General features: G+C 44.8%; 1 protein-coding gene across 6 annotated transcripts in view; it reads right to left on the minus strand.

Annotated features, from left to right (window-relative positions):
* Positions 1-6,183, minus strand: part of Thada (THADA armadillo repeat containing) — a 293,342-nt gene extending 287,159 nt beyond the window's left edge. For 2 of the 6 annotated variants that reach the window (XM_027417930.2, XM_027417926.2), the window contains exons 1-4: positions 6,044-6,183; positions 4,156-4,255; positions 2,939-3,033; positions 951-1,081 (exon numbers count right to left, since the gene is read on the minus strand). In XM_027417930.2, coding sequence (XP_027273731.1) covers positions 951-1,081; positions 2,939-3,033; positions 4,156-4,231 — 302 coding nt within the window. In that variant the 5' untranslated portion in view covers positions 4,232-4,255; positions 6,044-6,183. Of the gene's footprint in view, positions 1-950; positions 1,082-2,938; positions 3,034-4,155; positions 4,256-5,882; positions 5,903-6,043 lie in introns of those variants that run through there. The other 4 variants (XM_027417928.2, XM_027417927.2, XM_027417929.2 and 1 more) reach the window with 3 other exon arrangements.
* Positions 6,184-12,182: the final 5,999 nt, after the last annotated feature.

Raw genomic sequence — 12,182 nt, forward strand, 5'->3', positions numbered from 1 at the left:
TAATATATATCATGGTACATGTTTTATTATAATATGGAATATGTACACTTACATAAGCACAGATAAAACATACACAAAATAAAAATGAATGTATATATTTAATAAGGGCTATTTAGACACAGAAATTCTGTTTATTTTTTTACTGAGAGAGACACATGGGTACCACAGCATACATTTGGACATTGAGAACTTGCAGGAGTTGGTTCTCTCTTCTTACCATGCAAAAAGCAGAGATCAAACTCAGGCTGTCAGGCTTAATGGGAATTACCCTGACCCACAGAGCCATCTCACCACTTCCAAGATGTTCTTTAGTGAAAAAACTAACGACAGAGTATTGTGTAGAGTATAATCCCATTTGTATAAAAATACTAAAACTAAAACATAGGATACATGTTAAATCCAAAGAAAAGGTTTCAAAAGACAAAAAAACAAAATTAAAGTGACAACCCTTTTCCTAAAGAAAATGAAACCAGGCAGAAATGGTGGAATTAAGCTTCACTTAATTTTGCAGACTTCTGTATAACTTAAATGCTTTATACGAAGCATGTAATCCTATACTATCTGTGTTAGAATAGATGGGAGAGAGAAAAGGAGCAAGATGATAGATGTAAACATCCATGTAAAAGAACTGACGCAGAAATCAGAGAGCTGAGGGCCACAGAATAAATAAATGTGCAGTTTAGTTTTTATACCCCATAACCTAAGGCTTTTTGATCTATAAAGACCAAACACATATACACAGACAGTCTAAGCGGAACTTGTACTAATATACTTTAGCTTAATTTTACAAAACACTGAATGAACTTTGCTTTCTCTTTTTCTTTTTCTAAGTGCTGGGTATGGAACCCAAGCTTCTCCCTACTAGGTAGGTAAGCACTCTCCCACTGAAGTGCATCCCCAGTTGCTGGCTATTTATGTAACATTCAAATTATCTCCCTTCTTTTCCTTACCTTGCCAAAACTTTTTTCAAGGGGTTCTTCAAAGCCAATGAAAAATAAATGCCTGCTAAGATATCCAAACAACTTTGAGTAGCAGGATCACAGACGCCATTTTTATCCACCTTCTCCAGCAGAGGCACAATCTGTAATTTAAAAAAAAAATCAAAGCAATTCTTTCTAGTATCAAATACATCAAACTAAGATGATTACGACTATTCTTTCAAGTCATTTTTCTTTTTTTTTTTTTTTTAAGGGAAGAGGGACAGTGACCTTGAACTTTTGATACTCTGGCTTCTACCTCCTGAGAGTTGAGACAACAGACCTATGTCACCATGTGTGATTTTTTTGTGTGTGTGTTTTTGTTTTTGTTTTGTTTTTTGTATTTCAAGACAGGGTTTCTCTGTGTAGCTGTGGAGCCTATCCTGGCACTCACTCTGGAGACCAGGCTGGCCTCGAACTCACAGAGATCCGCCTGCCTCTGCCTCTCTAGTGCTGGGATTAAAGGCATGCACCAACGCCTGGCTTTACCATGTCTGATTTAAGTGGTGCTGAGGAGCATCCCGTTTGCTCTGTAGACCAGGCTGGCCTCTGCCTCCCAAGTGCTGGGACTAAAGGCGTGCATCACCACTGCCCAGCTCATTGTTTTTTTTTGGTTTGGTTTGGTTTGGTTTGGTTTTCTGGTTAGTGGGCAGTACTTATACAACATTCTTTAAAAGTGAGTAATATATTTAACTGATTTCAAAGTAAGTGTGCATGTGTGGAAAATCTAAATGAGGAAATACAAATAAGTACAATCTATATTTTAAATTTAACTTCCAAATGTGCCTGCTGAAAAGTTTTAAAGATTCAAAACTAATAATAATTGTTTAAGAAATACTGCTAGCCGCCCCCTGATCATGGATGCCAATGGGGAGGCCCCTGCACTCCTGGGAGCCCAGGGAGGTGGACTGGCATTTTGCCCTGGTGTGTGGAGGAGACTTTGAGAGCCCATGCCACTTGAAGGGATGCGCTCTGTCTCTGGACACATGGGGAGGGGCCTAGGCCCAGCACAGGAAGATTTGGTGGACTTGGTGGAGCCCCTGTTGGGGGCCCTACCCTGCCTGGGGAGTGGTGGGTGGATGGGGTGGGGGGTAGGTTGGAGGTGGGGGAGAAGGAATGGGGGTGAGGGGAGGGAGAGGGGAATTACATGTGAAAAAAGCCTGTTCCCTAACTTGAATTAATAATAATAATAATAATAATAATAATGAGAAAAAAAAAGAAATACTGCTAGCCAATGGTGTCACACAACTTTAATTCCAACACTTGGGAGGCAGAGACAGACAGATCTCTGTGAGTTTAAGTACAGCCTGGTCTACAGAGAGTTATAGGACAGTCAGGGCTACACAGTGAAATCCTGTCTCAGAAAACCAAAAAGAAAAAAATAATTTTTTTATAAAAAATAGTGGGCTGGAGAGATGGCTCAGAGGTTAAGAGCACTGGCTGCTCTTCCAGAGGGCCTGAGTTCAATTCCCAGCAACCATATGGTGGCTCACAACTATTTGTAATGTGATCTGATTCCATCTTCTGGTGTGCATGAAGAGAGGTCACTCAAAAAATAAAATAAATAATTTTTTTAAGAATTATACATAATTATGTCCTCTCTATTCATAGTCCCAGTGATGGCAGAAGTTGAGGTATTTTCCATTGCTGCTCTAATAAACAGAAAAAGAAAAACTAGCCGGGCGTTGGTGGCGCACACCTTTAATCCCAGCACTTGGGAGGCAGAAAGACAGGTGGATCTCTGTGAGTTCGAAACCAGCCAGGTCTACAAGAGCTAGTTCCAGGTCAGCCTCCAAAGCCACAGAGAAACCCTGTCTTGAAAAACCAAAAAAAAAAAAAAAGAAAGAAAAACTATCGTTTGGTGATAAATAACTGAAGCCAAAAACTGTCAGACATTTTTTAAAATCTGTAACAGCATGATAATACTCAAGACACAACCATGAACAAAAAGGCAGCTTTACCTGTTTAACAGATTGGATTTGTGACACTCCATCCGTGAGCTGTACACAGTGTAACAGCAAAGAGGCTAGATTTGTGCCTTCCACATCAGCAAAAGCTAAGGAACACAAACAAAAATTTCAATATTGTAACTACATGTGGATTAATAGTACCTTTCTCATACAGTCCACCAAACTGCTAAGGAGATAAACCAGAGCCCGTGAGACAGATTTGCCACCAAGCTTGAGCCTGAGTTTGATCCCCAGAACCAAGGCACTGGAGGGAGGAGAAGAGCCAGCTCTCAAGAGTTGTCCTCTGACCTCTACAACTGTGTCAGGGCATATGCATGCCCACATAGACACATACTGTCCTGGTTTGCTTTCTACTGGTATGATAAATACCATGACCAACAGCAAACTGAGGAGGAAAGGGTTTATTTTATCTTGCAACTCCCAGGTCATGGTCCATCATTAACCGAAGTCAGAGCAGGAACTCATGGCTGGGACCTGGAGGTAGGAACCAAAGCACAGACCATGGGAGCAACCTTGCTTACTGGTTGTTTCACGTGGATTACTCAGCTGGCTTGTATTATACAGCCCAAGACCACCTGTCCAAAGGTGGCTCTGCCTACAATGGGCTGGACCCTCACACATCAATCATTACTCTTGCCCACAGGCCAATCAGATGGAGGCATTTTCTCAACTGAGCTTCCCTCTACCCAGATGACTCTAGCATATGTCAAATTGACAAAAAAAGTAACCAGGGCATAAACATGCATGTTCGAACATACGTGTGCATGTGTGTGTGTACATGTGCATGCACACACAGATAAATAATAAAGAAAACTAGATGTAGAGGTGCTGGCATTAACAGCACTGGCTGCTCTTGTAAAGGACCCAGGTTCAGCTCTCAGCATCCACATGGCAGCTCACTACCCTCTATAACTACAGTTCCTGGAAATCTGATGCCCTCTTATGACCTATGTGGGCTTCGGGCACATATATACATGGGGCACATACATACATACATACATAGGAGAACTCAGTCTAAAGACAAATAATATTTAACAAAACTATTTATCCAAAACTAAATGCTGGGGGTGGGGGAGGAAACCATGGAAAACTTAAACAAAAAGAATTTCAACATTATATTATTCTATAGGGTCCTAGAGATTCAATGATTCTGCTTTGCAAACTTACAAATTTTTTCACTAAACAAGCAAAACTTAAAAGTCACGTACATCTCAAAGTTTCCAGGTCCTGATGGCAGACAGTCACTGCAGCAACCTGCACTTCTCTTTTCTTCTTCACGCCCATTTTAGACAGGAGAAACAGCAGTCTCTGTAAGAAAGAAGAGCTTAAGACACTGGTCCAGTGGAGGGTTTCTCCTGTGACACTGACATCTGGGGCCATATGACTTTGTTGAGGATGCTGTCCTGTGCAGTATAGGATACTTGAAGCTTCCCCAGACTCTACCCCATTAGATGTCAGGAGCATCTTACTACCAACGTGTTAAAGACAACCAACAGGTGTCTCCCAACAGTGCCACTGTTAGAAGGCACAACTGCCCCAGGCTGAGACCCACTGAACTGAGGATATCTGGTTTACAAAAGAAAACCTGTAGGCTTTTTGTTTGTCTAGCATTTTTGCTGCTATTGTTTGAAATGGGGTCTTGCTATACAGTCCGTAAAATAGCTGCCACTTTGATGGAGAGATTTCCTTTGTCCTACTGAAGGATTAGAAAGTCAATAAAGCATCAAGGAGACGGGGTCCAATAAAGTCAAAGGAGACCTCTGTAGTCCAATGAGAAATGGGCTACCTTCAAACAGACTCTCCTTGACAGAACCTCACTCAATAAATCACCTACACGCCTGACTGACCTAACTGCCCCCCCCCCCCCCCCGCCTCTGAAAATTCTTGTCAATCATCAAAAAATTGTTTTAAAAACAAAGTCTAAGAAGGCACTTGCTTATAAACTTCTCAAGGGTTTCTGATAGTGCTAAATGTAATTTATTAATTATTAATATTCATATCTGGGTATTGGAATTCAAGGTATTCATTTCAAACCAATCTACTCTGCTACCTTAAGAGCTCTCACTGTCCCCGATGCTCTTATTATGAGATTTCCAGATCTACCTGTTAACATCCTGTCCTACACAAATGGCAAGAACTATTTCTAATTATCCAAGTTTGTGACTGAATGCCACCCAAGACCTTTATGTAACTTTACCTAAGATGCCATCACTCTGATACACACACCACTTCCATTATTTCTTTTGCAGCATGAATTACTACCTAACATTACACTCACTTGCAAACCTGTATATTGTTTTCCCTAGTAGTAAATAACATGAAGGTGGCAATTTTAATGACGTGTCTGGTGTTTTAATTCCCAACTCCTTCGCCATTCAGGCATGTAGATGCTTTTATTAACATTTGCTGGACAAGACCAAGGAATTAACTTTTCCTGGAGACATTCTAGAAGGGACAAATGGAAGAAGGGCGGACCACCTGGTACCTAAAGTGTGTGCAACAGCTAAGGTCCGGGCTGTCACTGATACTAACGAATCCACAGTCCTTTTGGACAAGTCACTACAGCAAAGGCAAGTGAGCAGCCCACCAAAAGGTTAAGAATGGACTCAGCTACAAAGACAACAGGGGACGAATTTGTAGGTTAGGTTTAGGGAATAATTTCCTAAACGAGCAGCCAGCGTACAAAGTGAGAAGAAGGTGGTACTGAGGAAGGAGACTGCGGGGACGATTCTGGTAAATGGCAAGTTTGCAAAAAAAAACAGATTCGGAGATTCTGCGTGTGTTCCTGGTGAAGTGTGCTTCCCCAGGGCGGAGAACCCGCCCCCGCCCCGTCCAACCTGGTGACTTTCTGCTCGTGGGTACCACTGACTGCCTCCCTCCCATCCACATCTTTCCCATGCCCACGTGGGGTCCGAAGAATGACAGCATGACTGACAGACGAAAAAGTGGTTAAAGGGCCGTCTCCATGGAGACCTAAGCCACCAAAGCCACCGGGCTGGCACCCTCGGGAGGCCCTGAGAGCCGGCCCGGCCGCGATGAGAAGAGTCGGTCCCACGCGCCCGCGCGCCCGGCAGGCGGCACGCCCTCGAGCCAAACCTCGTGCCCGGGGACGTCTGCAAAGAGTCACCGCCTCTCAACGAGCCCCGGAAGCCCGTCTAGTCTACGGCGTCCCGGCGGCGCGTGGAACGTGGTTCGCAATCCACAGCCGGTGCGGCAGCAGCGATACAAGCAAGCAAACCGGGAGCTGGCAAGGAAATATCGCGAGCGGCAGCTCCTCCAATAAGAAGCGCGGGAGGGTCGTGACGTCATCAGAGAGGGCGTCTGCGACTGGGTTTGGACAGGCCGCGGCGTCAGAGTTGTGCATCCGTGGGCTTGTGATCCGTGCTGATGCACTCTACCCATGCTTTACCTTTTTCCAGGTGGCAGGGCTGCAGCCTGCACACCCCTAGATGTCAGGCCACCATTTCTGTCTCAACCCAGACTTCCTTTTTAAAGATTTATTTATGTGCTCTGCCTGCATGTATGCCTGCAAGCCAGAAGAAGTCAACGGATCTCATCTTGGTTGTGAGCCACCATGCGAATGCTGGGAATTGGACTCAGAACCTCTGGAAGAGCTGCCAGTGCTCTTAACCTCTGGGCCATCTCGGTGGATCTCATCTTGGTTGGGAGCCACCATGCGGATGCTGGGAATTGAACTCAGGACCTCTGGAAGAGCAGCCAGTGCTCTTAACCTCTGAGCCATCTCTCCAGCCCCCAACCCAGACTTTCTTTTTTTCATATTCATTTATTTATTATGTGTTCTGCCTGCTCGCCAGAAGAGGTCAACAGATCCCATTACAGATGGTTGTGAGCCACCACCAACCATGTGGGTGCTGGGAATTGAACTCAGGACCTCTGGAAGAGCAAGCATTCAGTGCTCTTAACCTCTGAACCATGTCTCCAGGCCCCCAACCCAGACTTTCTACACTCACTGTGCCCAGAAACAGGGTAAAAACTACCCACAGGCTCGGTTGAGCCTGGGAGTGAAGTGAAGCCACCAACAACAACTTGAACTCCACCATCTGGGCCTTGAAAGCTGCCTTAGAGGGTGGATCTTTTTACACAGCTCTCAGTCCAGTCCTTAAAAATGAGTAAGAACTGGAGACCTATGATGGCAGCAGTAGCTGGGGCAAGGGACAAGACTGGAGAACGAACAAGATACTACATCTTGAGGTGCATTCGTTGGGGAAAACAGTGAAAAATGGGTTCATCGAGTGGATGCTTTACGCCTTTAATTTTTTTTCTCGATTTTATATTACTGTGCTTTGTATTTCTTTGTTGTTTTGCCACGTGTATCACTAAACAATAGCTTGTCATGTTTGGTTTTGTGTATATTATCCACCGATTCACACCTTTTTGCTTTGCTTTTCAGGTCACTCACCTAAAAAATGGGTGGTGGTAAATTCTTTGGTTGATTGTTAATATGTCATTCTCTACTGTACTACATGTAGGGAAAAGGAGCCAGCCAAAGAAAAACACCCTGAACAGAGCCAAAGAAACACACTTTGGCCCTGCAACCAGAACCAAAGAAATGTACCCTGGCCTTGAAACCAGTGTCAAAGAAACACACTTTGTCCCTGGAATCAGAGCCAGTGAAAGAGAAATTTAGAGCCAAAAGGCTAAAAAGGACCAGTGAAAGAAACACACTTTGGCCCTGAAACCAGAGACAAATCTGACCCTAAACCTGTGCAGAAAACTAACCAATCCCTGAGCACAAGATCTAGCCAGTCTGAGCTCAGGGATTGAAATGTGACCAATCTCCACCCTGGAAAAACTCTGCCCCCCCCCCCAAGAATCCCTATATAAATCCTGTGCCTGTTCAGCTTGTGGCCGTCTGGCTGCTTCCTTCCACCCTGATAGAGGCAGCCACTCTCCTGGATCTCCCCCCGGCCCCAATAAATCTCTTGAATGAGGTATGAGGTTTGGGTGGAATCTTCCTTCGCAGGAATGGAGCAGAGGAGAGAAGTAGCAACTTTTCACTGGAGCCAGAGCAAAGCCTAGCCGAGCAGAGCCAGCCGAGCATGGCTGTAACACTTTCCCTGGGGAAAAGTTACCCCAGCCAAGTGGAGTTGTTACACTCTGGGGCTGGAGCGTAACTGTAACAACTTTGCTGGGCAAGACCTCCCCTGCCAGAGCAGAACTGTTACACGGGGGAAGCCTTTCCCTAGAGCAAGGATGTAAACTGCTATGCTTACTGTGACCTGTGGTATTCCTTGGATCCCCAGTGCCAGAATCCCTGTCCATCCCATCCGATCTGATGCTTACGCTACATTTATGCATTCGTGCTAGTTAGTGCTTCTGGACATTTGCGCTGGAGGATTCCCAGATTAGAGAGAGAAAAAAAATATCAGACATAGCAATGGATAGGGAAGCAGTACATGGAAAAAGCATGTGGGTTGAAAGTAGGATGAGTAGCTGCGGGGGAGGGGAGCCTGTGAACTGGAGCAGCCTGGGAATTTAGGGTAGAGGAGGAAGTGAAAAGAGCCAGGATGCTAGTCTGGACTCTGAGATGCATGCTTTGGTATACACCATAGGTACTCATCAGTAGGGAGCCAGGTATCTCATTTGCCAGAGGCAGGGGAAATAGGGGAAAAGGCTCTTTTTCCATCCTGACAGATGGAAATGGTTTCACAAGTTCCTGAGGAATGCTGGAAATGTCAGCCAGCAATCCTACAGCCCAGCAAGAGTTGAGCCAAGACTGTCATTTGGGACCAAGTCAGTGGGCCTGCTCTTTGAGTTGCCTGGGGTGGTTCTGACAACAGCAAACTACTGATACATTCTAGGGGTCCTGAAATGATATGGCCTATGTGTCTGAGTTGGGTTCCTTTTCTCTGCCAATTAAAGAATTAAAAAGCAGAAGTCTGGAGCACAACAGGTAGAAACAGAGAGCTCTCAAACATGGCAGACAGAGTCAGCAATTGAAGAAAATCCCTGCTCTCTGATCAAAAAAATATGGGGATCCCTGGGGACAGTTAGTTACTGGTGGCCATGAATAACGAAATTTTCTGAGATAGCCAAATCCCTCTATGTCAGCACTGGGGTAGTACCCAGCCTTAGGAATGGACTGAGACTGAGCAGAGGTCCTTCAAAGCCTTGAAAAAGATCCGGGTGTCTGCCCCAGCCCTGGTCCTTCCAGACATTACTAAGCCATTTCACTTGTGCATGGATGAGGCCAGAGGCATTGTCCTCATACAAACCCTGGGACCCTTGGAAGGACTTGATCTGGTCAGCAGTTATAAAGGCCACTACTGCCACCACCTTGCTGGGAAAAGAATCTGACAAATTATCTTTAGGACACAGACTTCCTGACACCCCCACATACTGTTGAGGCCCTTTGGGGGGCACCCGAGAAATGGATGTCTAGTGCCCAGGTGACCCAACAGCAAGCCCTGCTTCTGGATCAACCTCACATTTGGTTCCACAAACCGTCAGCCCTCAACCCTGCCTATCTCCTTCCTACCAGACAACGACTCCTCAGATCCCACGAATGACTGTCATGATTTTACTGCCTGATTTGATTGACTGGAGAGTGGGAAGAAAATTTACAAGTAGGAGATCTCCTGAGCAAATTGGGAGCTGGGGGGAGGGGAGAGGGAACTAGGAGAATGAGAAGGGGAGAAGAGGAGGGGTGAGGAAGACATGATGGGACAGGGAGGGTGAGTTAGGGGAAGAACAGAAGAGAGCAAGATAAGAGATAATATAATAGAGGGAGACATTATAGGTTCAAAGAGAAATCAGGCACTAAGGAAATGTCTGGAGAGCTACAAAGATGACACCAACTAACAATCTAAGCAACAGAGGAGAGGCTGCCTTAAATGCCCTCTCCTGATAATGAGATTGATGACTAATTCATATGCCATCGTATAGCATGCAGCAGCTGGTGGAAGTAGAAGCAGACACCCACAGCTAAACCTTGAACTGAACTGAAATCCAGATGCAGAGAAGGAGGATTGATGAGCCAAGGGGTCCATACCAGGCTGGTGAAACCCACAGAAACAGCAGACCTGAACAAGAGAAAACTCTTGGTCCCCAGACTGATAGCTGGGAAACCAGCATGGGATTGATCCAGACCCCCTGAATGTGGGTGTCAGTGAGGAGACCTTGGAAATCTATGGGGCCCCCTTGTAGTGGATCAGTACTTATCCCTAGCATAGGAATGGACTTCAGGAGGGATACTCCCTGATCCTAGACCCAAGGGGGTTGGCCTAGACTCTATCCCAAAGAATATGACAGACTTTATTAGACCCCCTATGGAAGGCTTCACCCTCCCTGGGGAGCAAAAAGGGTATGGGATAGGTAGGGCGTTAGTTGGGGAGGGGGGAGAGAAGGGAGAAGAGGAGGGAGAGGGACCTGGGATTGACATGTAAAATAATTTTCTTTCTAATAAAAAAGAAAAGAAAAGAAAATTTACAAGTAGGGCTAGGAAGACATTTCAAAGGATAGGATAGGGGTGGGAAGGAAAAAAAAAAGAGTCAAGAGTGATTCTCAGATTTCTGGCCTAAGCGATGGGTGGATAAAGTTGCATCTGTGGAGAGGTAGTGGCAGAAGTTTATTTGGAGCAGGTTTAAAAAAATATATGAGAGAAAAAGAAGAGGAACTGTCCAGACAAAATAGAGTGACCCTTTGGCTCTTCAGAAGTAGAACCTGCACATTCAAAGAGCTACAGATGAAGAACATTTTGGAGGCAGAAAGACGAGTCCACAATGAAATAATGCACACTTTATTATTCCCTAAACAATATGGTAGGGCAACTCTTTGCATAGCATTGGATTGGGTATTATATGTCATCTAGAAGTGGTTCAAACTGCATGGGTTCTGTCGAGATACTGCCGTTCTAGATACTAGATGCAGAGCCCTTGGCAGCCTCAGATTTTGACATTGTTTTGCAGGGAGAAGTCCTAAAATAAATGCCTTAAAAATACTGTTTATTTATTTACTATAAAATAAATAAAAACTCCTGGTATTTATGAGCAAAAGAGCAGATAAAAAGAAGAGTGACTCCTAGAGAAAGTGAGGACAAGAAAAAGTTTGATTTTAAAGGTTGAAATCATAATAATTTGGAGAAAATAGTCCTGTTTTGGGTGGGGACCTCTTTGCTTTTACAAGCTATAACTGATTTAAAAATATTTGCTTTAGGTTTTTCAAAACCCAGTAGCATGAATCTGAATCATAAGGTTTTGTTTTGTTTTTTGGAGTGTGTGTGTGTGTGTGTGTGTGTGTGTGTGTGTGTAGGTGAAGGTCAAAGCTCAACCTTGAAAGTTTTTCATAGGTGCCTTTCACCTTTCATGTGAGGCAGGATCTCTCATTTGCCTGGAACTTGCTCTCTCCCTTTCCTTAGGTTCTGGGGGTGAAGGAGGAATAGGGCTTAGGTTCAAGGCATCCTTGGAGAGTTCATAGACTGAGCAGGAGGCATGAGTTGCTGGATCCTTAGCCATCCATCAGACACTCATCGAGACTGTGCTGGGAAGATGTGGCTGCTGGCATTTCAGGCTCGGGTTTGGAGGCGAGCACAGTGGGGACTGCGGAGGAGCCGAGGGTGGAGCTTAGCAGACTCCAGGGATGCTCCCATCTCACTGCCACCACCGCTGCAGTGATTGCTAAAGGTTGCTAGCCACGCCACCGATTTATTTATTTAATATTTTAAAGATTCATTTATTGTGTATATAATATTCTGCCTGCATGTATGCCTGCATGCCAGAAGAGGGCATCAGATCTCTATAGATGGTTGTGAACCACTGTGGTTGCTGGGAATTGAACTCGGGACCTCTGGAAGAGCAGCAGTGCTCTTAGCTGATGAGCCATCTCTCCAGCCCCCATCCAGATTTTTTAAAATGTGGATTCTGTGTTTCTGAACTCAGGTCCTCATGCTTGCAAGGCAATCACATTATTGGTTGATCGATCCCAGAGCCCTTCTAGTGACTCTTAAAGTGTTTGTGTTTTCAAGCAAAGTTTTATTTACCTTTAACAACATAATGTAATTTGAACACAAAACTAAGTTGTTTATGAGTGAGGAACAGTTCAGGTGTTCATCAGACTTTCTCCACAATTCTCATCCTTACCCTGTAAGACATAGCCATAGTCTGTGTGACAGCCCCCTTCTTCCTTCCCCGTACACCAGTCTCCAACATGAAAGACCTTCTCAAGATTCCTGAAGGCACTGCTGGACAAGCCTGGACATCACTTCTTAAATAACCTG

The sequence above is a fragment of the Cricetulus griseus genome, chromosome 5 (assembly GCF_003668045.3).
Source record: "Cricetulus griseus strain 17A/GY chromosome 5, alternate assembly CriGri-PICRH-1.0, whole genome shotgun sequence".
In the NCBI taxonomy this organism is placed as follows: Eukaryota; Metazoa; Chordata; class Mammalia; order Rodentia; family Cricetidae; genus Cricetulus; species Cricetulus griseus.